At 42.1% G+C, this 27,207-nt stretch overlaps 6 protein-coding genes and 1 non-coding gene across 7 annotated transcripts; 3 read left to right on the top strand and 4 right to left on the bottom strand.

The window, feature by feature from the left end:
* Positions 1 to 256: 256 nt before the first annotated feature.
* Positions 257 to 4,215, bottom strand: LOC115725797 (protein FAR1-RELATED SEQUENCE 5-like). The gene is made up of 6 exons (XM_048277730.1): positions 4,076 to 4,215; positions 3,546 to 3,601; positions 1,302 to 3,416; positions 1,070 to 1,200; positions 817 to 859; positions 257 to 725 (listed from the first exon to the last, which is right to left on the bottom strand). The coding sequence occupies exons 2-6, from the start codon at positions 3,580 to 3,582 to the stop codon at positions 676 to 678; spliced, it is 2,376 nt and encodes a 791-aa protein (XP_048133687.1). The 5' UTR covers positions 3,583 to 3,601; positions 4,076 to 4,215; the 3' UTR covers positions 257 to 675.
* Positions 4,216 to 5,047: 832 nt separating this feature from the next.
* On the top strand, positions 5,048 to 6,892 carry LOC115725837 (pentatricopeptide repeat-containing protein At5g48910-like). Its single transcript, XM_048278251.1, has one exon. The coding sequence runs from the start codon at positions 5,097 to 5,099 to the stop codon at positions 6,696 to 6,698; it is 1,602 nt and encodes a 533-aa protein (XP_048134208.1). The 5' UTR covers positions 5,048 to 5,096; the 3' UTR covers positions 6,699 to 6,892.
* A 1,513-nt stretch (positions 6,893 to 8,405) lies between these two features.
* LOC115725835 (pentatricopeptide repeat-containing protein At4g32430, mitochondrial) lies at positions 8,406 to 11,051 on the top strand. The gene has a single exon (XM_030655479.2). It carries the CDS (start codon positions 8,466 to 8,468, stop codon positions 10,794 to 10,796), a length of 2,331 nt encoding a protein of 776 aa, XP_030511339.1. The 5' UTR covers positions 8,406 to 8,465; the 3' UTR covers positions 10,797 to 11,051.
* Positions 11,052 to 12,923: 1,872 nt separating this feature from the next.
* TRNAS-AGA lies at positions 12,924 to 13,005 on the bottom strand. The gene has a single exon. It is a non-coding gene; the product is annotated as a tRNA-Ser (tRNA).
* Positions 13,006 to 13,874: 869 nt separating this feature from the next.
* Positions 13,875 to 16,571, bottom strand: LOC115725829 (NHP2-like protein 1). The gene is made up of 5 exons (XM_030655472.2): positions 16,477 to 16,571; positions 16,241 to 16,361; positions 16,037 to 16,140; positions 14,294 to 14,425; positions 13,875 to 14,178 (listed from the first exon to the last, which is right to left on the bottom strand). Exons 1-5 carry the CDS (start codon positions 16,477 to 16,479, stop codon positions 14,152 to 14,154), a joined length of 387 nt encoding a protein of 128 aa, XP_030511332.1. The 5' UTR covers positions 16,480 to 16,571; the 3' UTR covers positions 13,875 to 14,151.
* Positions 16,572 to 19,170: 2,599 nt separating this feature from the next.
* LOC115725813 (signal peptidase complex catalytic subunit SEC11A-like) lies at positions 19,171 to 23,506 on the top strand. The gene is made up of 8 exons (XM_030655436.2): positions 19,171 to 19,267; positions 20,488 to 20,600; positions 21,293 to 21,364; positions 22,046 to 22,081; positions 22,172 to 22,217; positions 22,512 to 22,599; positions 22,987 to 23,044; positions 23,206 to 23,506. The coding sequence occupies exons 1-8, from the start codon at positions 19,189 to 19,191 to the stop codon at positions 23,254 to 23,256; spliced, it is 543 nt and encodes a 180-aa protein (XP_030511296.1). The 5' UTR covers positions 19,171 to 19,188; the 3' UTR covers positions 23,257 to 23,506.
* Positions 23,507 to 24,343: 837 nt separating this feature from the next.
* On the bottom strand, positions 24,344 to 27,060 carry LOC115725812 (chaperone protein dnaJ 49-like). The gene is made up of 2 exons (XM_030655435.2): positions 25,711 to 27,060; positions 24,344 to 24,909 (listed from the first exon to the last, which is right to left on the bottom strand). The coding sequence occupies exon 1, from the start codon at positions 26,820 to 26,822 to the stop codon at positions 25,728 to 25,730; it is 1,095 nt and encodes a 364-aa protein (XP_030511295.1). The 5' UTR covers positions 26,823 to 27,060; the 3' UTR covers positions 24,344 to 24,909; positions 25,711 to 25,727.
* Positions 27,061 to 27,207: the final 147 nt, after the last annotated feature.

Genomic DNA, 27,207 nt, shown 5'->3' with positions numbered 1-27,207 from the left:
CGAGGGTATAATATCGGTAAGAAGATGGTTAAATCACGGAAGAATGAATCTGCTTGGTTAAACAACTTAACCGGAGAGTCGATAATGTTTGTGTGGTTCGTTATATGGTAATCAGAGCACTAAAATCACAAGATCCTTTTGGGCTACCGTTTGAACTCCCTATCCAGAGATTCATAGGAGGAATTTCCATTCTCGGAGTGATGACATCCATAGTTTACTCGAGCATGGAACTTGTACCAAAAATAACACGAATTGGACAAGAAAAATACGTCACATATAAAGAAACCAAGCAATCTTAAATAGATCGCAAGAACTGTCCCATCCCGAACTAACGAATCCTACCCAAACAATTTGTGCAACTAATCTCTCTTACAATTAGATTCCCCAAGGGAATGTCGGTGGTAACATAGGATGACCAAAAAAACAAATGTAAAGCTTAGGATCCCCGTGAAGCACTCAAAATAGGGATGACACCGTGACAGAGGATCTACAATAATATACTCCGCGACATGTGAAGATAAAGCAGCATATATAGTACCGATATATACAATCAACATACCATGCACAAATTTGATATTAATTGTCTTGTCTTCCATACACGCACAACCATATTTACTCGCCCCCTTGCGAAGGATTAATTACCTTGTCACACTTCCATGTCCAGTTCCTTCAGATTCATTGGCCACATTTCCGCCAGGATACTGATAAGAGTTTGATGATCCCTGCGAAAGAGAAAAATAGTAGCATGAATTCTTATATTTTGCTTAAAAAATGTCGCATGAAAATGTCAAATTTCTCATGATGCATATAGTACCGACTCAAGTACACCCGCATATGCCGTGTTGCAATATTCAATCATCTAGGTTCATCAAGAACATCAAACATCAAAGAAATAAAACAAAGCTATGACAAGTGGGGTGTAGATTAAGTTTACATATGTACTTCACTCAGTAAATGGGTAAAAGCCACTCGCAAACCCAGGGGAATGGTTAACACTTCTTACATTTAGATAAGTAAAATGGTCTCATTAATCAAATGAAAAAACACATCTCGGGCCAAGAGAAGATACCCCATTATTGAGACTTGGATTTGTAGTTGGACCCCCAACATTGCGAGGAGAAAAGCCACTTGAGAGCTGATGAGAATGTGCCAAATGAGTCGGTAAATGGGCTTCATCCGGAGTAGGGCTAACAACCAGCTCTTCATTACAGAACAAAATCGTTGTTACGTGGAGTATAAAGTGACATAGCTCAAATAATTAATGGAAGTAAACTCATTACGCAATATATTATCCCAATCACCTCGACTTTGTATTGCGGTTGGGGTTGCTCCTTTGGATGATTTTTTCTTTTTGTTCCCGAACTTTCTCTCAACCCCATCACCTGTGACTCCCTTTGTTTTCCGTCGAGGGTGATCTGTTATTGAAGTTTCACTAACAGAGTAAGAAACCTCATTACCATTCACAACCTTATCGCTGTTATCTTCGCCATCTTTGGTCAAAAGACTGGATTTGTACCCTAAAATTTCCTCCACCATCTTGTCCAAATTTTGCATCGCAATTCTCATTGTATCTTCATCTTCAGCGGCCAAGCTCATTATGGCAGAAGCTTTTCGCATCAACGTGGAATAACGACTAATCTTTGATGAACATGGTGACACTTGTGGAGAGTCATCATCCACAATACAATCCTTGGCACCCTTAGTCCATCTCTTTAAAACATAAGCCGATGGGATTTTTGTAACCATAATGTTCCCGTTAAGTACATACAAAGCATGACGGCACAACCACCCATTTGATTCAAATAATTTACATCCACAAGAGATTGAAAAATTAACAGAATCAAATCTCACAACATTTTGTCCCCGAATTCCATGGCGGACTAAAGTGTATTCAGAGATTCCCCCATCCGAACTACAACTCAAAACTCGTTCCGACAAACTTTGCAAAAATTCCTCATAAAACTTGGAAAATATGGTGCGAGTGTATGCCGATGCAGCATGTGTCAAAATCCCATTATTTGACACCAGCAATTTTGGCTTACCTCGAGAATTGTGATCATCTCGAGCTTCAATCTCCCTAATATATTTCACCCGTTGTTCATAGTGGTCGACAAATTCAATAAGGTTCAAGCTACTGGTAGGCATCAGCTGGAAGATATTATTCATGCCCTCACTCCTTTGAGTTGATCTAATACCACATGAAAATATACCGCGACCAAAGACCGCACTCCACTTATTTCTCGATTCATATAGTCCGCTAAGCCAAGAGTTGTCCTTAGTGCCCCATTCTTCTTCCATTTCCTTCCAAGTGGATTCGAATACGTACTCTGTTTCACATCCATACAGTAGTTTTGAGAAATATCTGTCCCTAAACTCGGACTTCTCATAAAGATTGGGGATGTTTTTAGCAGCCTGTTTTGCAATGTGTGATGTGCATACACGATGATGTGCATTTGGAAACACCTTTTCAACAGCTTTTCCCATAACTTGGTCTTGGTCGGTGAAAATCGTTCCAGGTGCCCTATTTCCCATTGCCTCCAAAAATGTCTCAAATAGCCATATAAATGAATTTACCGTCTCATCTAACAAGAGAGCACACCCAAAAAAGGTATCCCTCCAATGATGATTAACCCCAACAAAAGGTGCACATATCATGTTATATTGGCTAACACGATATGTGGTATCAAACAGCACTACGTCACCAAAACAATCATAATCAAATCTGGACAAACTATCTCTCCAAAATAAGTTCGTCAACCTACCATCTTGATCTACCTGTGTAGCATAGAAGTACATGGGATTTTGCATCTGCATGCACGTGAAATTATTCAAGAGAGTTTGCCAATCTTCCCCCCTCACGATGCTCGATCTTTGAGTTTGCAAGAAATTATGGCTACCACGCAAACTAGACCCCATATTTCTACTTCCTCTATCTTCATTTTCCAAAAAGTTACAAGACCTGAAATTTACAATGCCGGCTTTCACCATGTCAGCCAAGACACCTTTACTTGGATCAGATATCATCCTTCCACATCTAATCGGATGCCTATGATTTTTCGAAATAAATGCATGGTTATGCTCGGACATGTACTCTATGACTTCATGGACACCATTTTCAACCTTAAATCCAATATGCGCAAGACAACCACACCTATTCTCAGTCCTTTCAATCTTTTTTTGCTCGTCGGGTGGGGTGCAAGAGAAACCCTCCCGATTACACACAAAAGTACGCCGAGTGATTTCTCCTTTGTAATTTCTACGTATCTTAGCCTTCCGAACTCCAAATCCCTTACGCAATGCATATGCCACGTACTTATGATATGCTTCGAGTTCACTAGAAAAGACCATCCCCACTTTAAACTCGAAATTTTTCGGGAGATTGTGTATTGAGCGGCGAAGATGGGCATCATCATGTTCTACAACACAGAAAAGTTCGTGTAGAAAATCTTCGAAACATGAAATTCATAAGTTGTAAAAGCATAAGTTTGATTAACAAATTATTGCAGGTCATTAAAGACTTCCCTACAAAGAAGAGATCCACACACCTTCTGCTATCTCCTTGCTTGCATTCTCTGGTTCCATATTATCTCTCACCTTGGTACTAAATTCACAAAAATCAGACATAAAGCCCTCAGTCACCCACAAATATAAACCAAAGACACAACCGTCCCATTATCTTGTATAGCCACAACTACTGACAGCAAAAATTGAACCTTCTCTTCCTAGAGAGAATCCAATTTTTCATCAAACATTAACCAATCACGCACAGATTACTAGCTCATGAAGTGTCAAGATATGCAGTTTATTGTTCAAACGAATGCAAGTCCAGATAAAAACTTAAGGGCTAAATCAAAAGCACAAATCTCATTGCCGTACAGAGCAATAGTACGGGACTCCCACTAAACTACGCGCGCGAGAGAGAGAGAGAATCAAAATCCTCAAGAAGAAAGACAGCAAAGTGGAAACCAGCACATTTCTATGACCTTTCTGGCTAAAAAAAGAGTGAAACTTGACAAGTCTAGCAGTGAAATAAACTCGAGAGACGCGAATGCTGGGGAGAAGAGAGAGAAGCAACCTGGGACTCTTGAGAGCGAGAACAAGCTGGAGACAAATGGCACCCCCAGAAAGACGGCGGCGACCCTCGACCGTTCCACTTCCGGTTGTCTTCACGGTGGCGCTGTCCCGATCGCCGGTCTTCTCCGTTCGACCAGATAAGAGAGAAGAATCGGAGTTGGAAGGAAACTCTGAGACCCGGCTCCAGAAAATGGTCGAAAGTGCCCATTACTTGTATTTACTATTTACCGATTTGATTTTCTTATATGTAGAAAAAAAAATAAAGGTTATTTTATTAAAGAAAGTTCTTCACTTTTCACCTTCTATCATGGAAGGGTTAAGACCAAAACAAAACAAAAAAAAATCATGGAAGGGTTACTAGTCACACGTGTGGATATTGCTAATATTTTAAGGTGTCAATTACTAATTTCTTGTCCTAAAACTTACTAGTCATGTAATTAAGCTATTATCATTAACAAGTTTTCATATTAACATTAGCCATTGATTAAAGAAATTACTAGTTATTGAAATGGTCTAAGAAGTTTTACGTTAAAAATCATGTCTATTTTGACAAGTCCCTGCCGACCATAAAGATAATTCGAACTTACTATTCTTAGTATAAAGTACTAGCCAAATAATGAGAAGAAATACTAATGTACCCATATATAACCATATTAGTTTAAAGAAGAAATTACGTCTTATAATCACATCAATTCCATTAATTTCATTCAACTTGACAATCAAAAAAATAATAATAAGTTTTATGACTTGATTATACTTTTTGAAAGTTTAATAACTTAATTACATTGTAGTGATAAGTTTTAGAACTTGATTGCACATTTTGAAAGTCAATTACTTATACACTTATCCCAAAAAAAAAAAAAATTGTGCGATGGAACTCGTGCAAAGCCACGTCATGTGATGACTTGGTGGATTTTGTCCACCTAAGAAATTCACGTAGACGCTACCCTTTCTTCCAAGGCAGTCCTTTTTTTCCTAGGAGTGGCACCAAGGAAGAAGATGAACCAGACTGACCATTGCCAATGACCCAGAAGGCCATCACGGCCAGCCAAACCGCCGCTCTCACTTCCCTCGCGAGGACATGTACAACCCTGAGCCAACTCAAGCAACTCCACGCCCACATCCTCAAGCTCCACCTCCCCGAAAACCCGTCCGCCATCGGACCTCTTCTCTCCGTCGCTGCAACCTCCGGCAACCCCTGTTTCTTCTCTTACGCCTGCTCCATTTTCGAGCACCTCCGTTGCCGCAACACCTTCATGTACAACACCATGATCAGAGGTTACGTCCAATCCGGGTCCCACGTTACGGCGGTCTCGTTGTACTCCGATATGTTGAGTTCGGGGGTCGAGGGCAATAACTATACTTTCCCGCCATTGATCAAAGCTTGCATCTTTATGGGTCCCGATTCGAAATCCATCGGTTTTCTGGTCCATGCACATGTCGTTAAGTTCGGGTATCATGTCGACCCTTTTGTCGTTAGCGCGTTGATCGAGTTTTATTCGTCGGTTTGTGATTTGGAGAATGCGCGTAAGCTGTTTGATGGAACTACTGTGAGGGATGTGGTGACATGGACTGCACTGGTCGATGGGTATGGGAAAGCCGGGGACTTGGAGAATGCGAGGCTCTTGTTTGACGAAATGCCTGAGAGAAATGTTATATCGTGGAGTGCGATGATGGCAGCTTACTCTCGAGTCAGCGACTTCAAGGAGGTTCTATCTTTATTCATGCAGATGCAAGAAGTGGGTTTTGAACCTAATGAATCTGTTCTCGTTAGTGTACTCACTGCTTGTGCTCATCTCGGTGCTGTTACTCAAGGGTTATGGGTGCATTCGTACGCTAAGCGGGTGAATTTCATTTCGAACCGCATCTTAGCCACAGCTCTGGTCGATATGTACTCAAGATGTGGTCTTGTGGATTTGGCTTTGTCGGTTTTTGACGGTATATCTGCTAAGGATGCCAAAGCATGGAATGCTATGATCGCCGGGGTCGCACTGAATGGAGACGCGGAGAAGTCTCTTGAGCTATTTAAGAAAATGCTTGCACATGGGACTCAACCCACAGAGACCACGTTTGTTTCTCTCCTCACGGCATGTACTCATGCCAAGATGACTAAAGAAGGCCTTAGGCTTTTCGAAGAGATGGGTAACGTCCACAGCATTAGGCCTAAGTCGGAGCATTTCGCGTGCGTCGTCGACCTTTTGGCCAGGTCAGGCATGGTGGAGGAAGCCGAAAAGTTCATGGAGGAGAAGATCGGAGGACTAGGAGGAGCGGATGCTAATGTGTGGGGAGCATTGCTACACGCATGTCGCGTTTATGGTAATGTAGAACTCGGGAATAGGATCTGGAAGAAGCTTACTGATATGGGGATAACTGATAGCGGGACTCATGTACTCTCTTACAATATTTATAAAGAAGCTGGTTGGGAGAATCAGGCTAATCACTTAAGGAAGTTGATCTCGGACGCCCGAATGAAGAAGCTACCCGGTTGCAGTGTGATCGAAGTGAATGGTGTCGTTAAAGAGTTCCGTGCCAGTGATTTTTGTCATCCACTGGCACTGGAGATGTGTAAACTACTTGATTCTTTTCTCAGAATGGTAAATTTGGAGGAATTGTACATTAATTGAAATGTTCTCCTGGACAGTGAATTGGGGTAGGATAGCCATTCTTTTGATCTGTAATATTTTGATTATTGTATCAAGCTCAGTGAGCTATCAATTTTGCAATCGTCCATAAGAATTGCATCTTTGCCCACTTATGAATCTCCCAAGTTTGGGGCTTGTGTCACAGGTAGAGCTGCCCAAGGGAAAACTTGGCTTTGGTGATGCTTTGAATTGTAAAGAGGAAACTGATTTGAATTTCAACTCTCAAGAGGTCAGGTTCTTCAATTTTAATATGCACGGATGCATTGACCACCTTCTTCCGCAGACATTTGGGATAAATCTAAATGCTAAAAAAAATCCCGAAATCATTTCGCATCCCACGTTTCCAATAACAGGTACTTTCCCGGCAGAACCGACATATACTTCGACAATGAGGGTGCCGAGATGCCAAAAGCTGCGGTAGCTAACATGAAAAAAAAAAATTGACACCCCTACTCCAAACGTTTTTTTTCCCGATGCGGGCCGGGAATGGCCGATGTGGACTTTTTTGACACCCCTACTCCAAACCTTTTTTTCAATGAGGGTGCGGAGATGCTCAAAGCCGCGGTATCTAACATGCATACCTACGGCCGAGGTGCCATCTGTGGGGCAATATTTGAGTAAAGATCATGGAAAAAGAGCCGCACCTAACAGGTTAGATGTTATTTACAAGAGAATAAAGATCAAGACATAAGTGTCTTGAGGATCTCATTTCGACCGCCGGCGACAGTCTCCAAATTCAAACAATCTCAACCCAAATACTGAGTTCCCATGACAATGATAAATTTGACATTCTTTTACCTGGGAGACTCATGATCTAGTGAGACATGAAAACTCACTCTCAAGTCTCAGCTCCAGCTTTAAAGGAGACCCCACGAAAAATTAAAGTTGAAAAGGAGCTTACTTGTAATATTGATTGGGCTTAATTTAATTGAAAAAATTTTAGGCGAAATTTCTTGTTACGATAAGCGTAACCTAATTACTTCTGAAAGTACCAAAAGATTTACTTCAGGAGAACCTAATATTTGCTCAATGTAATGGAGGAAGAGAGTGATGGCTACACTTTTAATTTGCAAGATTAATAGTATCCTGGTATTTGTCAAAAAAAAAAAAAAAGGCTTGATTCCCTTTAAAAACCTCAAATTTCAAGTCTAGTCTCAACTTTACTCCAAACCATATTTTTGTCAAGAACAAAACTCTAAACTTTAGATTCAGTCCAAAATCTATTTCGAAATTTTCTTTGTCTAAAAAGATAATCCAATTTTAGATCCAATTCTAAATTTACCCCAAATTCTTTTTTCTAAGAGAAAAATCACTAATCTTCACTATAATCCCAAATTTGCCCTCATTAGCTATCTGTCCAAAAATTATCTTCAGTTATCTCTAATTTTTATATCTTAGAATGGTCTCATTTTGAAGATAATTCCTCATACTACCTTACCGATAAGGATTTTTTTATGGCCGTGAAAATGTCACATCAAGTTGGGGCTGGACCATGAGAAGAGATTCGAGAATAAATTGAAAGTTGGTAATTATTTCTCATAAATAAAAAATCGGGACAGATTTAGAACCGGAACTAAAGTTTGAGTTTTTTTTTTTACGAGAAAAAGAGTTTTGGGTAGGCCCCAAAAAAAAAAAAATTGTATGAACCATGTAGATTACTGCGTCATGTAAATACTACGTCGGTGGTTGTTCTTCCTCCATATTGAAGAGAGCTCAACTTCGCCTCCCTTCTCACCAACTTGAACCTTCATGATCACCCGCCGTCTCAAAACCAGCAACCTCCACAGAGTAGCAATCCCACGTTCGTATCATTCAAATCAATCTCTCTTCACTAAAGCGCCTTTGTCTCCATCGTACGACCAAAGCCATCGCTCCAATGCATTCTCCATCAACCGTTCGATGGTCGATTCCATCCGCAAGAAGCACCCAGCTCAAGCCCTTTCCCTCTTCAAGAAACAGCTCCAACTGGGCTTCCCCGGCGACGTCGACGAAGCCACCGTCTCTCTGGCGCTCAAGGCCTGTAACGGAGACCTCGGCCTCTGTCGCCAGGTCCACGGCTTCGCCATCTCTTCTGGGTATGTTTCGTTCCCTACGGTTTCGAACTCTCTGATGAACGCTTATACTAAAGGTGGGAGCTTTGAACGAGCTCTGTACATTTTCGAGAACTTGGACCGGCCCGACACCGTTTCTTGGAACACCGTTCTATCTGGTTTCCCGGATAGTAAGGATGCGTTGAGTTTCGGTGTTAGGATGAATTTGAGTGGGGTTGGTTTCGATGCAGTGACATACACTACTTTGCTTGCTATTTGCTTGGATTACGAAGGGTTTCTGTTCGGACTGCAGCTGCATGGTCTTGTGATTAAATTTGGATTGGATACTGAAGTTTTTGTAGGGAACGCTCTCATAACTTTGTATTCGAGACAGGACATGCTAGAGCACGCCAGGAAGGTGTTTGACGAAATTCCCAGTAGGGATATAGTTTCGTGGAATGCGATGATATCGGGCTACACAAAAGAAGGAAGTTATGGGGCGGTGGCAATTCGGTTGTTTATTGAAATGGTGAGGGACGGCATGAAGCTTGATCATGTCTCATTTACTAGTGCTGTTTCGGCTTGTGGCTATGAAAGAAATTGGGAGCTTGGGAGACAGATTCACGGCCTGATGGTGAAAGCTGGATATGACAAGCAAGTCTCAGTTGGTAATGTTTTGATCTCTAATTATTTGAAGTCTGAGGCCCTGGAGGATGCCAAATTGGTATTCATGAACATGAGCGAGCGTAATGTTGTCTCGTGGACTACGATGATCTCCATGGATGCAGATGCCGTGTCTCTTTTCAATCAGATGAGAGTGGATGAAGTTTACCCAAATGATGTTACATTCGTTGGGCTTCTGCATTTCATAACAAATAACAATATGGTCAAAGAAGGTGAAGTGATTCATGGATACTGCTTAACGACTAGTTTTTGCTCAGAGTTGAATGTTTCCAATAGCCTCATCACAATGTATGCAAAATTAGGAAGCATGGAAAATTCACTGAAGATTTTTGAAGAGCTCAACTATAGAGAAATCATATCTTGGAATGCTTTGATATCTGGGTACACCCAAAGTGGACAGTGCCAGGAAGCAGTCCAGACTTTCTTTTCAGCGACAAAAGAGCTACAGCCTAATGTATATACATTCGGCAGTGTACTAAGTGCCATAGGAGCTGCTGAAGCTATTTCTTTAAGGCATGGCCAAAGATGCCATTCACATCTAGCAAAACTCGGACTAGACACCAATCCAATTGTTTCGGGTGCTCTTCTTGACATGTATGCAAAGCGTGGGAGTATTTCTGAGTCTCTTAAGGTTTTCCACGGAACTCCTTTAAAGAGCCAATTTGCATGGACAGCAATAATTTCTGCTTATGCAAGGCATGGAGATTGTGAGTCAGTGATAAGACTATTCAAGGAAATGGAGAAGGAAGGGATAAAGCCCGATGAAATAACGTTTCTTTCGGTGTTAACCGCTTGCGGTAGAGAGGGAATGGTTGATATGGGCCAAGAACTCTTTGACTCAATGGTTGAGGAGTACTTGATTGAACCATGGCCTGAACATTATTCATGCATGGTGGACATGTTGGGCCGTGCAGGGAGGTTGGGCGAAGCAGAGGAGCTCGCTGGCCGCATTCCAGGGGGCCCTGGATTGTCTGTCCTCCAGAGCTTGCTTGGGTCGTGTAGAGTGCACGGGAACATCGTGATGGCGGAGAGGATCGTGGGTGCTCTGACGGACATGGACCCCACAGAATCAGGGTCTTACGTGCTGATTGCCAACTTGTATGCTGAGAAGGGACTGTGGGAGGAGGTGGCGAGAGTGAGGAAAGGGATGAGAGAGAGGGGAGTGAGGAAGGAAATAGGATTCAGCTGGGCAGACGTGGGTGATCCCGATGGTTCGTTGTGCTCGCACGGGTTCTCATCGGGCGACATGTCCCACCCTCGGTCCGAGGATATATTCAGGATGGTGGAGTGCCTGGGATCAGAAATGCAGTTCTTGAGAGAGAGACAGAGACAGAGAGAGACAGAGAGGATGATTCTTGCAATGTGATTTCAACTCCACTCGATACACATGTAATGTCTCATTGAACTGTATGATGGAGGATAAAGATTTAGCACCACTGCTTCATGTCAATACTCAATAGGTGGTCTGAGTTACTTGGGGACTTCGCGTGGTGAGAAGCACGGAAGGAAAAAGATTTTTGAAAGAAATGCGGTATATCTTTGTGATGATTTATTATTGATTGTTTTCAAATCTTATGTATATGATAAGCTTTGGTTCGAAAGAAAGTCTGTTAGAGCATTTCCATCTTCATAAAAAAAAAACCTTTCACTCCTATTGATAGATTCACCGGCGTGCATGCATGTCGAGCGTCCAAACACCAATCGTGATAAGGCATGTAGCGTGTTCATGGACTAGAGCCATGTCACTATGGTCGTTTCAAATAAGAGGCCTCCTCGTTTTTAATTTTAGATTACCTTTTTTCCTTTTATTCTTTTTTTTTTCTTTGAAGGGGGCTGGCGAGGGCCAGCGTCTCCGCCACAAGCGAGGCTAGCCTTGGCCTTAAAAAAGGAAGAAAAAATCACAAATGTAAAAGATGAACATGCCCTTAGGTCAGTCGCTTATTTGAGAAAAAGGTCATATCATCATTTGAAACAATATCCACTTAACCCTTTATAAAACACTTTTGGCCTTTATTTGGAAAATTTCCTATGTATATTTTGGATGATATCAAGTTCAGGAGTCTTCATAAGCACGTTTGGAGTGGCTTTACTTTTTCTTTTTCTTTTTTTTTTTCCTCTTTACTTACAACTTCAAGTAATTTCCCTCAATATTTTGAAAATGAAAAAGAATACCTTAAATCCGAAAAATTCACTGCAAGAATGTGATTTTAAAGATCAATATTTATATGTCTCGAAAGATTTCAGGTGTTTAAATGGAACATAAGTGAAAGTGTATGGATCGCAAAATCAACAAAACAAAAAAATAAAAAGTTGAAAATAGAAGTAAGCTCAATTAATATGAAAAAGAAAGATTCATTCCACACAATGTGGTAGATCGAAGATCCGGGGCTTTAGCCAGTATTCCACATAAATGGTCTGCGCCTGTGTTTACTTTGTCTATGATATGTTATGTACTCGCATGCACACTTATGGTCGATATTCACTAAACTTTGGCATATTTTTTGCATTCATTTAAAACGTGCTTTGCAAACATGTTCTGTCCCAAGTTGACTATGAATAATAGGCCCAATACCCAAAATTACATTAAGCTTTAGTATCTGTATTGATAATATCCAAAAAAAAAAATTATTTCATAAAAAACCCACAACTTTTTCTTTTGTTCCAATTTTACTGACTTAATACCCAAAGAAACCACCCAACTTTAGCATATAGTCCCAATTATATCCAAAATTTCTTTTTTTGGTCTTATAAAAACCCTCAATTTTTATTTTTGTTCTAATTCTACCATCATTAACCTTCTATCCATAATTACCGCTAGGAATCCCATGTGGCACGTCCACGTCATTATTGAATAACACCTTAATAAAGTTGGCATGAAAAAAAAAATCCAAATTTCTCTTCTATTGTTTGCTTCCCTTACCCATTGTCGAGGGACACAGAATCACTCAAAACAGTGCGTTTTGGATTGTTCCCGACACTTAACAATTGAAATAACAACTAGACATGAAGATCTAATTATTTGAATAAATAATTTCAAATCTCGTTGTCTGTGAAACCTGCTATTTTCAAATTTCGAAGATTCATTGATAAGTTCAGCAAAAAAGTTAGAGTCACGTAGGATTAACTAACGGCAATAATAAATGGAAAGCTGAAAGTAGTAGAATTGAAATAGATGATAAAGCTAGAGGTTTTTTGGGTATTAAGCCAATAAAATTGGGATAAAAGTAAAAGTTGAAGATTTTTTATGAGACAATTTTTTTTTTTGGATATAATTGAGACTTATCGTAAAATTGGTGTTTTTTTGGGGTATTAGGCCATGAATAATATGCACTGAACTTTGGCATTTTTTTCATTCAGGGACCAAATATGTGCTTTCCCGAATTGGAGTTAGCACAGTATGAAGTAAAATTTTCAAACCAAAAAGATGGGAAAGTAATGAAAGGAAAGAAGCGGTAAAAGGTAAAAAAAATTGACCAAAAAGGAGAGAAATAAACGTGAGCGGCAGGATTCGAACCTGCGCGGGCAGAGCCCACATGATTTCTAGTCATGCCCGATAACCACTCCGGCACGCCCACTTTTGTTGAAGGTGCTGGTACCAAAATAATTATTAACTTGTTAAAACAAATGCAAAGTATCTTCCATGACTCGTGAAAATAATCAGGCATATTGAAAATATTTTTCGTTGACTAATTATTCTAAGAGATATAACCGGTCATTTTTCGATATATGTTTTCTAAATTTTGAGTTTTTTCGTAAAACAAACACACCCTAATATTCAACTTATGTAAGGGCTAAAAAGTGCTGCAAACAATCAAGAAGCCCTATTGTTCTCTCTTCCTCCTGCTCCATTCCTAGCACTCCGCAGGTGGCGACGGACCTCGGATTTTCTGATTTTCGTGAGAACCGATGGCTCCGCTAGTGACCATGGCCGAGCCACCCACAAGCACAAGTCGCACACGGCCGTGCTCGTCCGTTGCTAGAACTAGAGCCATGCTGCTGCTTCCACAGGCGCACGAAGCAAGAACAGCATGGGGCAAGGAGCCCATACGTCTCGTGGGAGGGTAATCTCACTGGACAGAACAAACGGAGCAAAGCTTCCTCGTTTTCTATTCCCCAAGCAGACATTATGAGCAGGCCATAGCCAAAAAATCAAAACAAACAAAAAACAAAACAAATTGGAGGATGCCTCGGAGGCAAACGGAGCAAATCTGGATTCATATTCTCCCTGCTGTTCAAGTCGACAGTTGCAGCTACACGAGGTGGAGGTAGCCAGGCAGCAAGAAGGATAGATTCCAGTGCGACACCGTATCGAGCTCCAAATCAAGATCTGGACACTCACGGAAGGAGCGCCATGTCTCCATTATAGACACCATCTAAACCCCTCCATCATCACTAGCAGAGAAAATACTGGCCTTGATAGTTCTCAACATGAAGACAGTGCCCAAGAGTTGCAAATGACATACACGCTATCATACCATTGGCTTAGTGCCTAGTTCAATACCAACTTCAACAAGATATGAGTCGAACCCAAAGCACATGCTCACGAATTTGATGCTCAAATGATACAGAAGGATTATTGTCATATTAAGTAGAACAAGAAGAAAGAAGAAAAGCCCCGAGAAGCACACAATCTCTCTCTAATAGCAACTATTTCAGTCAAAGCCTCCCAAAGCGCAACCGAGTCAAGAGGCCCATCATGCCGATTCGCACTTCACAAAGATTCAAATCAAGAGCTTCTCGATTGCATCCTGGCATTAAGCAAACAATCAGGTCAGTTAGAAAACCACCTTAAGCATTATGAAGACATGTTTCTTCTTTAACCTCTTTTCTATGAGGTGACACCATGGGAAGGCAGTAACATACCTTGAGTTGCTGTATCTGAGATTTTAACTGGCTTCCTTCATTTGTGGTCACGGAACAGGCAATGACAGGTCTTGTGACCCCGCATGCACGGCCAAGTGCTTGTTTTGAAGGCACAAACACATAGGGCACATTCTGCCATTTTATTCAATGTTTGAATTAGGGTCTACTTGCTGTGCAAAAAATAGGAGGCTGAAAATATAGCAGTAGCTACCACATCTAGACCATGATTATTTAATAAGAAAATAACACGGAGAACAATTCATCGTCCTATATATTAGGCACGTGTTTGAGTCATGATTCTAGCTATAACAATTGGAATAATTAGATCCTCCGAAAACAATTGCGAGATCAACACATTCATAACCTTCCTAGGTAGAACCACGATAAGAATTTGTCCGTAGTAAAAAAGTTAGTCAATTACAACTCTCTGAAAAAATCAACAGAGTCTATTAGTTAACTCTTTAGACAGGCAACTCGCATTGACAACTACAGTCAAGCAAGGTTTTAAAGGACATTATGCAACAGGAGCAATTACTACGGATAAAAGTTGTCACTTCTATGAACAAACTAAGCAATTAGTAGGTTCTTTCACAACTTGATCCAATGACCATACCTACAAATTGAAGCTAATTGCAAAGCTGAGCACCAAGCAGAATCAGTATCCACCCAGAAAACACCAATTGTTTCTGACAGCATGTCACAGATAGAAAACTAAACAAGTGCTCGTCAGCCTAACTATACAAGAAGTAGAAAACATCCTTCAATGCATGAACAGCTGATATACAACATTCACTTCACATGCCTGATCAGTTGATCAGTAATACTCATATAAAGGCTCGCTAAAAAGTTAAAATTATGAACTTCTAGGCCACAATAAAAGCGGTGCAATATCCTCTTCTACGTGCCTACATAACTCAACGAGCAGAAGGCCATCAATCCACAACACAATCAATCAATTGGCTTCCAGTGATAGAAGTACAGGGCTTACCGACATCACAATTAACTAGATAAAATATTTGAAATTGGACAATTACTGGCAATATGAGGGAGATTGGCCTAAAGGGATCAGTTCAATAACAAAACTAGAATGCTCGACCCATGTCATTTTATCTAATGCTACAAGGGCTATTAAACCAATTCTGACGATCAACCTCCTTGGGTTGGTGTGCACCATATTCCTAGGACAGGCCTCATGTAGAGAGAGAAGAAATAACACACATACAAAGGATATTCTCTCTCTGTGCAACTTCCACCAAATCTTCTTACACAATATAAATGCCTCATGAACCAAAGCATGCAATGGAGGTAACAGTGAAGTTTAGTTTCCACGAACCGTGTGCAGCCTAAAAGAAGCTCCGTAAAACCAGTTGCAAACAATGATAACACGCCCATCATTATTCCAATGAAGTTAGGAAATATAAACTGGCACTTTACATATGTATAACAAAGTCTCCAGTATAAGAGCATAAATCAAAACCGGTAGCTTCATATTAATCAATCACCACATCCCACCTACCAAAAAACGTGAACTTTTAACGTTGCCCGGACAGATAAAAAGAGCCAACACAAGATAATCCAAAGCATCTCATCGAGCTTCTCTTATGCAAAAAAAAAAATCCGGTAAGAACCAAAACTACCGTTGCTTAGCAGTTCGATTGGAACAACTGTCATCATTTTACCCACAAAGAACTTGGGAGCTCATTAAGCAAAAAGAAGAAAAACGAATGCTGTGTAAGTAAGCACCTTATCCTCAGCAAGCAACGGAAGATGGAGGAGGATCTCGAGCGGCTCGGTGTCCGCAGCCATCACTACGAACTCGGAGATGCCCCTATTCAGCGTCTTGGTAGCTGAAGAAACACAAAACAAAACAAAAAAACCGGTCATATTCCCCACAAACCGGACACCCATCACTAATTCCTTAACCCTCAGGCAAGCAAATCAGATCACCCTCGTTAGCGCCCTTCTTGAGCTGCTTGTAATTGGCAGCCTGCTGGACCAGGTCGAGGATGGTGATCGAGAGCTGGGCGTCCGCGAGAGGATAAGCCTTCGGATTCACTACTTCGCCCATCTGCAACATCACGAAAAAATTACGCGTGCGCATGAGGAACGCGTGCGGCGAACGAAGTAAGCAGTTGAAAAACAAGAGAGAAGGGTCCCAATCTGTGCGAAGAGATGGGCGTTACCATTTTCGATGACCAGACTATGCAGAGAGAGAGAGAGAGAGAAGGAAGGGGCTAGGGTTTCTCTAGTGAAGAGAGAGCGGAAGGAAGGAGGAAGACGCTCGAAGAAGGGTTTTAAACTTTTTAAGTAGAGGCTCTGGATGGTGCCCTGCCCTGTAGCTCGAGTTTTGGAACGAGGGGAAAACGCCCCAAGACGACACCGTTTAGGGTAAAAGAAAAACAGATGAAAGACATTTTCGTAACCAATGGAAATACTTTTCTAAACACAATGCCAAGAAATGGAATTTTATCAAAGGAATTCATTCGTTGTGATGACGATCCCCAAAAAAAAATAAAAAATTATTAAGGCAAAAGCCGGTCCCAAAATCACCACTTCCGCAACTGGACTCTCCTATTCCAATCGATCCAAAGTTTACGAAAGCAAATTGGAGATATTGGAAATTCACTACCGGCATTCACCATATACCTTTGGTAATAGGCTTATGTGGACACTAATAGATCCACTAAAAATAAAAAGAGCTAAAGGGAGTTACTTACTACGAAAAGTAAGGTCATTTTCATTCCCACAGTCGACTTGCTGGGGAATTAAAGACTTCGATAAACCTGTTTTTACATCTTTCAAGGATGTCAATATTGTCATAGTTGATCCCGACGTAGATCTACTTCGATATTTTTCACACTACGATTTTCGGTTTTCGTATCATAATTTTCGACCGGTCTCGATCGGTATCTCCAAGGTAAGTTTCATCTGTGTCCATTCAAGTTAGGTTGATATCACAATCGAGTCAACGACATTCATTTCCTAACCGACCTTATAGAGATTAGAGGATCAATCGACTTTTTCGAAGATTGCCGGCACGGGAGACATACGGCTTTTCCGGATGCCACGCCATCACCGTGTAGGCACGCCATGAGCATTCTTGGAAGTATGATAAAATGGCATCAAATTAGTAAATTGAGTAATTGAAATCACAATTTGGTGATTCATTGAAAAAAAAAATAATTGATATAGTGTTTCCCTAGAATTTCTCCGTCGACGAAATATCTATCGCGGAAATTAGTTGTTCAGCTTTTATAAATGTGAGAAGGGTCCTGCGGCGATTCCAAATAGGAGTGATCCGGAGAATCAATGGGTGAAAACTCAGCAAAATTATACGAACGTAAATCGAACCGGAATTTGACTCAACAGAAAGGCTCGGGGAGTATAGTTCTTACAAACCAACCGATGCATACATACTTCGACGGAGTTTGACTTGACGATGAGACTTGAACACACTTCGACATTGTATCGGAGTTTTGACTCGACGACAAGGCGCTTGGTATGAAGATAAACGACAGAGTTTGACTCGATGACTGAAATCCGAAAACTATAGCCGAGGAAATTAAAGTGCAGTGCAAGAAATAAAGATAAAAGATAAATTCGTTTGATTTGTTGGGACTTTTCCATATGGGATGTTTGGTGGTATTTATAATGGCCGAATGGACAGCCGCTCTTTGGCGGCCACAGCTTGCAAAGGATCCTTATCGGCCGCCTTCCACGCCGGCAATTATTTTCAATATATATGTATAAAAAGCCATATAACCGTTGATTAACTCCTCGAAGGCTTTTACAACTTGGATATTCTCTCGTTGCCCTTAACCATTGTACCCATGTCGTTCGCTAAATACGACCCCAATGGCATAATGTTGGCGCCGAAATCGATAATCACCCAATTCTAACGTGTCATACTTGCTGATTGGACACGTGGCATCAATGTATCGATTGGCATATGAACATCCTCCAATAGACTAGTCATTGCATGATTTTTATCCTCCAATAAATAAATAAATAGTTGTTTCAATTCGAGGAAGAGAAATGGTATTCATGGAAAGTTACTAGACATCTTGCCCGGGGGCTCACGCCCGCCCTGTACCGGAAGGTCAAGGAAGTCGGTGACCCGAATCGTGGAAACGAAATTGTGGGAGAGCAATACAAGCGCCGTGTTGCTTGGCGAAGTAGTGCAGGGAAATCGCAAAAACGAATCTGCTAATGAAGGTTACAGAGTCAATCAAGAGAGAAATATCAATGGTGACTCATTAGTTCGATGTACTTTTTTTTTTAATCCAAGGCTTTGCTACTTTTTCTGGTTCACCTTAGCATTTCTTACTTGTCCGATTGTTGCTGAAAAACTAACTTTTTATGATTATATCGATAATAATCCGGCAAAGGGGGGATTAGAAGCGAAGCGCTTTCGTGTGAATGAATACTCCGAGATATAACAGGAAACATCATCAAATGATTGTACAAGGAAGATGGTAGGTTATAGAGAAAACAATAGTGAAAAAGAAAGGGCTTCTCCTTCTTCGGTGAATGTTTTAGTAGAAGATATAATTTATTGGAATTGAGATTTATTGGTTTTCAACATATAGTGATGTACTGATCTTTTTTTTTTTTTTTTTTTTTGTACTAGTCTTTATCTACATGTAAATAGAACTTAGAAGTGGGTTTCCCGCCCTCTCCATGTGGGACGTGTCTCAGCGACTCAAACAACGACACATGGCCATCCTGTCCACACAACGAAGGATTACTATTGGTGAGGTGAGTCGTTCGTAGCTCAGCGAGACAGACGCATTCAAAGTTCCCGCAGGCCTATAAAAGACGAAGAAGCTCCCGTTCTTTTCAACGTTCAACTTAATTCGCTGCGCACTCTTGGAACGGAGGTCGACACGAGGATCATGGGTTTCCTAGGAGCAACCTTGGACTACTTCAAGGCCGCACAGTTCAGACAAGCTCTGTCTCAGGCTATCACTCTTGGTTTGTTGCTCTTTATCCAACCCCCTCAAGAAGCGTGCGTTTTTCCTTCGATTCTTTTCCTTGTGATCTGTACTGTTCGATTGAGAGCGAGCGAGCGAGGGAGTGAATGACTTCCGAAAGGGGATAAGAAGTCATTCTTCTTTCTCTGGTAGTGGAAGTGGGTGGCTCTTGGTTTTTCACTTATGGTTTTGTGGGTGATGAGATCGTGGGATACATTACTTCCTGCTTTACCGTCTGTCTATCTGTGTCTCTTTTGCCGAGGCGGGCTTGAGTCAGGTCTGTGGATTTCGCACGCATTGATGGATCCTAGGTCTCTCTCTCTCTCTCTCTCGCCTTTGGGGCTAGCAGCTTTCAGTGGTGACTGATCCTGATGATTGTTAATTACTTAAATTGTAGACTGAAGAGCTGAGACTGTATTGGTCGGGTGGCGTTCGTTGTCATTAGAGTGCGGCTACATTAGGAATTCACCTCCATCGGCCAGGAGATTTCCCCATTGGAGTCCCTGCCACAAAGCTATTGTGCTTTGCTGATAGAGTGTAGCCCCCTAGAAGCAAGAGCTGTAAGGGAATCGTTTAAGAAGGCGCAATTTAGTCCCGCGTCATTTCTACAAGAAATTGATGAATCCGCGATTGTCCCATTCACGACCAGTTCATTTTTCTTTTCTTTTCTTGTCTGTGGGGAGTTATCTTACAGTTGGTCGAACTTTTCTTCATGAATTGCCCTCGGTGATGGAGAAGCTCATCACCATGGAATGCCTGGATGCCTTTACGGCAGGATCTCTAGGCTTCTTTCCTGGCTGTTCTTGCTACGGATGGGATGTCTAATTGGTCCCTCAAAGCATGAGATCCAAGTTGTGATACGTCAAACTGGGACCTTTACATGCTGCTTGTCAAGATTGATCCTAATTCCCCTTTTCTACTGTTTACTGAATAGCATCGCATGTTAAGTAAACAGCTAGAAGTTCACCATTTTCTCCGAAACTTACTCGGAACTTTTGATGAATCTTTTTTGGGTGCCATTTGTTACACACGATGAAAGTCCAGCTTCAATCTACAGTGTAGAGCAGACACTTTTATTTGGGAGACGAGAATGCATTAGTTGTTCTTCACTCTTATATGGTGCCATAATCGTTCTGAATCAGTACTCCGAGTGTGCTCTAGGATATTTACGCTGTTAATAGTGAAACTCTTATTTGCTCCTGATATGCTCGCCTCTCTCAGGCATGATAGTGACGTCAGCCTTGATGGTATGGAAGGGCTTGATGTACTTCACCGGTAGCGAATCGCCTGTTGTTGTGGTGCTCTCTGGAAGCATGGAACCTGGCTTCAAAAGAGTGAGTATAGTGGACTTGAACCAGCTGATTGGAGCAAGGTTCTGCTCTCTTTCTCCTGTTCCAATGGTAGTTTTTCATAAGCAATTGGTTTAGATTCGTATAACATCATGTCTGATGTTCATAATGCCAAAGGCGGTTCCTTTTGTTTTTGAATGCACATCAACACTGAATGCTCTTATTTCTCTGACAATGAAGAATGAATGCTTCCATTCAGACTTCAGAACATTCCTAGATTACTCCGTTTTTAATCTCTCAAGATGTAGGTTCTGATGCTCGCGCCTGTAACGAAGCACCAGTATTAGTTTAAACTTGTTTTCTTACATATCCTTCGGATTTCCATAGCCTGGCTAAATTGTTTTTTTTTTTTGGTAAAGCTAGCCTGGCTAAATTGTTTGAAATGACTTCACCCAAGAAACTAGAAACTGGGATTCATCTGGATGATTATTTCTCGCCATCTCACATCATCATCTTCACTTGCACATCATGAGAATTTTGCAGAAAGAAAAGGAATAGAAGTTGTGCGACCAGTAACTACTCTCATGTCCTGACATGCTATGGACAAATTGCATAGATCCAGTTTACAGTGCTTTGTTCGTGGCACCTGATCCTAAAACATTTGCATTGAAAGCAATTAGAGTTCACCTTGTTCGTCTGCCTGGTGATTTAATCTGCAAACATGACTTTCTTTGCAGGGTGACATTTTATTCTTGCATATGAACAAGGACCCCATTCGGACAGGAGATATTGTTGTCTTCAATATAGACGTACGTCCATTCTGTTGGCATTGAACCAATTTACTTGCTTTGTATTTAGTTTGAATATGCTGTTCAATGCTTTTGACTTCTGATGCACTTAAATTAGGAGGAACCCTTTCCCACAAGAATTGAACTTCTAGTATCTACGATCTGCAGCATCATCAAAAGCCTTGAAACCAGAAGTCATTACTGGAAAAGAGGCATAGGCCTCTCTCTCTCTCTCTCTCTAGTTGCAGAAAATTGTTTGAAACGAATGGTCGTGTAATATCTCAGTTGGGGTTCATCTGGCCATTGACCTACAGTCATAGGCTAGTACAAGCATCTCAATGGAAATTTAATCGGCCATGAAGTAGATCATCACAACTAAAATCCAATTAATGGGGAGAGACTCAATAGGTTCCTTTTCGGAGCCATTCATCCTTCCCCAAAGTAGCATAAGACTCTCTGCTGTACTGCGCTCTTCAAGTATACTCGTTCCCCCTTCTTCCTTACCATGAGAAGCCTTCGTGAAATGTCTCTGATGAGAAAAAAAAAGAAGGCATTGCGTCAATGGGCTGCTAGCAACTTTAGTTCATGAATTCTTTTCTGCATATATTCTCAATTCCTTATGCATGTCATGTACTTATGGCCCATAGATACTGAACTTCATTTCTGTTTCTGCAATGGGGGCGTGATTGCCTCATCATTTAGGGACGCGATATTCCGATTGTGCAGCGAGTTGTTGAAGTAAGGCACCCTCTCTCTCTCTCTCTCTCTCTCTCTCTCTCTCTCTCTCATGAACAGCCAGTTGATAGAACGTTGGCTTCTTTTGGGTAGGTTCATGAGCATCGCGGCGCCGGTGAAGTCGACATTCTAACGAAAGGTTGAGCACGAGACTAAAGAACATCCAATTGTAACCTTGGCAAAAACAAGCTAACCATTCACTGGGGAAGCACCAGGCTGCAAATTCATTGTTTCGTATCTCTCGCCCTTAAATGCTTTCTTTCCTGAAGTCAATCAAAAGCTGAGAACTCGGGGTTTTTCCTTAACTGGGAAAACATATGAGGAGTGGCTGATGAGCAGCCCGTTGTGATTCTTATGCATGATGCTCCTTATGGTTTTATTTGCCTTCCAACTTGCCTAGTTTCATGATCTCTTTGTTTGGCTAAATTATCAGGTGACAATAACGATGTAAACGATAAGATCATGTATGCGCACGGCCAACATTGGTTGCAGCAGCAGCATATCATGGGGAGAGCCATCGGGTAATTCAGCCTTTTCCTTTGAAAATTCTGTTGGCAAAATTAGCATTGGGAATTAGGGGTCATTTACAGAGACCCAGCATATTCAGTCTCCCGCCTTATATATGCTCTTCGGATCCCAGAATACTTTTTTTCCTGCCTTGGTCCCCAGGTCTTAGTTGATCAAGTAAACTTGGCTTCTTGTTTAAGGGGAAAAAAGTTACTCTCTCCTCGAAAATGATTTGAATACGACTGGAGAGACCCTAGTATTCCGCAGTTTCGCCGGTTATAGAAGCATTGTGAAGCACTGTCAGGATAAAGAGATTTCACAAAACGATTGACTAATCATCTATACTTCACTTCTTCTGCCAATGCTATAACGTGAAGGTGCAATTTTCCTTGAACCCGCAGGTACTTACCTTACATGGGGTATCTGACAATTATCATGACCGACAAGCCTGTTATCAAGGTTTGCCTCTCCTTTGGAACATCAAGCCTTTGGTTTTTCCGTCTTTCTCGAGCTCCTTCTTTGGTGTCGCCATTGTCATTTGTCGGCTGTCATTCGGCGTCTCCATAGAGCCGGAATGCCTTTCAAACATTACCTGAAGATGCTCTGTAAATCTCTTGCAGTACATATTGATAGGTGCATTGGGCTTGTTCGCCCTGACCTCGAAGGATTAGGATGTGCCAAGCTTCTGGTTCTGCTCACCATTTCGACCAAAATGGGGTTCCCCCTGGAGGAAAAAATAAAGAGCATCTCAAGTCTCGACTAGACTTGATTGTAGCCACAAAGCAGCTCATTGTGTGAAGATGTACGAGGGTTGCCAAAATGGAATGCCGTTTCAGTTGTTGATTCCACGAAACATATATGCATATCACCGCATGGAAATGTACAATCACAGTGCATGCGTCTATTTTTATTTCTTCCAGGGCTCTACTTGTCCAAATCTGGATTTTTGCCATCCTCCACAACTAGGCTTCTGAAACCCGAAGCGTGCCGTAATTCGCCCACCTCGTTGCGCACTTGTTAAACCCTCGACTTGCCTTTAAAGTCGTATTGCTTTACCCCCATCACACCTTTGTTAGTCGGAACTCCGGCGACCAGTCAGAAGCTCGTGGCTCTCGCCGCTCTTCATTGCAGCGATGTTAAAGGCGAGAGAACCTCTTCGAGGAGCTGCATACGTGACCTAGCCCTAAAGGCCTCTGCTGGTCCCATACGAGATCTCACTGAGATTGATTTATTTCGCAGTAGACAGCAATTCCCCTCTTGCCCCGTCACTTCATATTATATTCGGTTCACATCCAACATAATCCGATTACTGACTGATTTGAAGGACGAACCGCTCCACACTGCATGCGCTTCATCAGATTTTCCACCACGAATCATACCATATCTTGTCAGGGTAGATTGTTGGGTGTACCTACACACTCATTGCTGCATCCGACTTATAACCTCGGTGATGACTTTTCCATGTAACCGGCCCCAGAAAAGAAAACATAGACAAAAGACTACAGACCAATGCACTCCTGTTTCTGGACCATGGAAGTTAAATAATGGACCTACCATTGCCAATCCAGTAACTGTTTGATGCAGGATCTCAAAGAAATCAAAACACATTAAGACTGCTTTTTTGGCAATGATCTCGATCGTTTAAAAGATGAACATGCATATGGAGAGGGAGATGGAGAGAGAGACAGATTTCTAGCCTTGTGAGTAGGGCTTACGGTACCCAAATGCAAGAGCTAATCATAAAAACAAATAGGCAGATCCAAACAACTCACACATGATGAAATTAATGATTTTTTCGCACTAAATTGTATGTTTATCACAGGAAAGCAAACAAATACTCATAGTATCGTCTGCATAGTCCATGGCATTCCACCACAGAAATTTATTGTATGAAGCCAAGTCTTCTTCACAAGAAAGTAACAACTGCATCCACATAAACAGCCATACTGCCAGCTAGCTGGAGACTAGAGCCTCATCGTACCATATGTGCAAGGAGCTCAGATGATATTAAGAGCATTACAACAATCGCTTCATATCTAAATTTGGAAATAATGTCGACACCAATTGCAGCAACGCTCAGGCGGAGTCGCACTGACCATTCAAAACCATTGTAGTTAAACAAACACAAATAACCTATGGCAGAAGTTCATATTATATGTCTCAACCCCGGGCTGCAGGGCATTTACTAGCTAAAGGTGTAAGAGGGAAGTCCAGTTCCGCGTTCATAACAAAAATTACTTTTTGAGGTCCATCGCCTAGGCTTGCTCATGAAAGCCAACATCTCCTCGCAAGAGACAATGGAAGAAATGTATCCATTGGACACTCTGCAAAAGAGACAGCAGGAACAGAGGTAAGAAAATCTGGTTTCCGGCGTACATACATGCAAAGAAAGAATTGAAGATTATCCCATCAAAACATAAACCAAAAATTGAAGAATAAGCAGTTAGTTCGACCCCAAAAGAACAGACATAACAGCTCAAAAGTCTTGGCAATCCCTAATAGACGCTACTCAAACATCAAAGCCATTGTTACAGGAAAAACTCATGTTCAACTAGGGACCACAGTGACTTCAAAGCACATTCAAAGAGATTAAGTTAAAAAAAAAAAAAAAAAATACACCAAACACATGGAATTCCCCATACAAAGGGCAGTGTAGGGCATTAGAAGAAATAATGGGAACTTAAAAAAATCTAGGTACTCCTACTACTTGCTAGCATCGATCATAGCCCAGCTAGCAGTTGCATCATTTCCACATAGAACACTAGAGCAGCAACATCAAGAAATTCAAACCCACGCCCCAGCCAAAAAAAAAAATAGAGCAATTATAAATGCTATTCCTCAAAGAAGAGCCAATAATTTAAAGCTTCTCAACAGGGAAGTACGCAAATATTGAAAGCATCCATAGAATTTTTCTATTCAGAGCCACCAATATGATAACCTCATGCATCCCCTAAAGAAAGCCCCTAACTTATAAGACGCACGAGTCAGCGCAGATGAGGCAAGATGAGCAGCAGTGACCAGGTTAACATTCATCTTAATTAGGCCAAGAACACAAGCCAGATTTCTGAATTTCCTCATCATGAGACAATTCGTTCGAATGCAACAAAGACTAATGGAAAACCAACCTCGTCTGCCACGCTCATCAAGCCGCTGCATCGAACTTTTGCAACATGTCGCAATGGGGCGTCTCCTTTACGAATCCCCATTGCCGCCTCTGCATCTCAACCCTACAATTCTGTGCCAGGATGGAGATGTAATCCCTGTCAATCTTCACCTCAAGCCTCGCTCTTTCATAGCTATCCGGGGGATAATCCTGATCAAACTTTGAGGTGGACTTAACATAGTAATTCACACCCTTCTGCGTCGTGTACTTATACTCATATGGATACGACCTTGATAAAGAGTAAATCGGCTCCGAAGATGGCAAGAAGTTCAACAGCAGGATCAAAATGACGGGAAGCAGCTGAATCAACATCCTCAGATTGAATCCACTAGACGCATTATCTGTTTGTCTCGGCCCCATTCCAGTCCCAAAGCTAAACCCTCTATACTGCGTAGTTGCAGGGTGCATGCCGCCGCCGCCGAAAAAGAAGTTCCTAAATATCTCATCAGCATCGAACTCTGCCTCGTAAAATCCATTAAACCCTTGCGCTGGGCCGCGCCTGGCCGCCCGAGCCACGTGAACAGGCTCATCCGAACCGGTAACATCATACTTCTTGCGGCTCTCCGCGTCGCTCAAGCACTGAAAGGCCTTGGAAACCGCCTTGAACGCCTCCTCGGCTCCGGGAGCTTTATTCTTATCAGGATGAACCTTCAGGGAAAGCTTCCTATAGGCCTTCCTCACATCCTCCACAGTGCAGCTCCTCTCTACCCCCAATATCTCATAGAAGTCCTTCTTCTTCTTAATTTGCCTCACCATCGCAATCTGCTCCTCGGTGTACGTCGCGCTCGCCGAGGATGAACCACTCGACGGGCCTCGGTGCCGAACCGACGGCCTCTGCTGATCCGACTGCGACGGGCCAGATCGGTCCGGTACCCGCCCTTCACTGGTGTTGGTCGATTCCGACTGCGAATCGGATTGCCCTTCGATCTTCGACAGCAGATCATCGACCTGCAAATTGGGATCGAGACGGCGAGCCTTGGCGATGAACTTTAGGGCGCGAGCGCAATCGCCGGACTCGAGGGCTTCTTTGCCGATCTTCAGGCACTTCAGCGCGTCGTCCTTGTTGCCTTCCATCTTCGAAGCGCCGAATCGAATGGGATTCAGCCAGAAACCCTAGGCGAGTACGGTGATCGTCGGAGGCTCAAAAACAACGCCAAATTCTAGAGTGGGACCTGCAAATTCGCGATGATGAGACGTTGAATCGACGAAGATGGAGGAGATTCGAGGTAGGATTTGAAGATCAGGTGAAATCAGAGAGAGAGAGAGGGGGGCCGAAGGTCCTCTGGAATCGTCAATCGCTCGGAGTCGCGATTATAGAAGAGATTGTGTTCGAGTGTGTGCCGGTGTACGTTACCACGCGTGTTGCCCGAAGAGTTTAAAGGCGAGGAGTGGTGGTCACGGCGAATCCTGGCCGTTTAAGCACCGCCTTCCTTAGCCACCGTAGGATTGCGCCCATTGA

Source organism: Rhodamnia argentea, chromosome 4 (assembly GCF_020921035.1).
Source record: "Rhodamnia argentea isolate NSW1041297 chromosome 4, ASM2092103v1, whole genome shotgun sequence".
NCBI classification, from domain to species: domain Eukaryota; kingdom Viridiplantae; phylum Streptophyta; class Magnoliopsida; order Myrtales; family Myrtaceae; genus Rhodamnia; species Rhodamnia argentea.
This window is presented reverse-complemented; position numbering and strand designations above follow the sequence as displayed.

Excerpts from the sequence above, each read along its gene's own strand:
- LOC115725797 (XM_048277730.1), bottom strand. The coding sequence starts at position 3,582 with ATGGAACCAGAGAATGCAAGCAAGGAGATAGCAGAAG. Across the intron at positions 3,417-3,545 it reads AAGCAAGGAGATAGCAGAAG|AACATGATGATGCCCATCTT; the intron begins GTGTGTGGATCT and ends TCTGTGTTGTAG. Across the intron at positions 860-1,069 it reads ATCCAAGTCTCAATAATGGG|ATGATTGAATATTGCAACAC; the intron begins GTATCTTCTCTT and ends TGATGAACCTAG.
- LOC115725837 (XM_048278251.1), top strand. The coding sequence starts at position 5,097 with ATGACCCAGAAGGCCATCACGGCCAGCCAAACCGCCGCTCTCACTTCC.
- LOC115725835 (XM_030655479.2), top strand. The coding sequence starts at position 8,466 with ATGATCACCCGCCGTCTCAAAACCAGCAACCTCCACAGAGTAGCAATC.
- LOC115725829 (XM_030655472.2), bottom strand. Across the intron at positions 16,141-16,240 it reads CAAGAAGGGCGCTAACGAGG|CTACCAAGACGCTGAATAGG; the intron begins GTGATCTGATTT and ends GTGTTTCTTCAG. Across the intron at positions 14,179-14,293 it reads CTCAGATACAGCAACTCAAG|GATGCAATCGAGAAGCTCTT; the intron begins GTATGTTACTGC and ends GCTTAATGCCAG.
- LOC115725813 (XM_030655436.2), top strand. The coding sequence starts at position 19,189 with ATGGGTTTCCTAGGAGCAACCTTGGACTACTTCAAGGCCGCACAGTTC. Across the intron at positions 22,600-22,986 it reads ATCATGGGGAGAGCCATCGG|GTACTTACCTTACATGGGGT; the intron begins GTAATTCAGCCT and ends TTGAACCCGCAG. Across the intron at positions 23,045-23,205 it reads CCGACAAGCCTGTTATCAAG|TACATATTGATAGGTGCATT; the intron begins GTTTGCCTCTCC and ends AATCTCTTGCAG.
- LOC115725812 (XM_030655435.2), bottom strand. The coding sequence starts at position 26,822 with ATGGAAGGCAACAAGGACGACGCGCTGAAGTGCCTGAAGATCGGCAAA.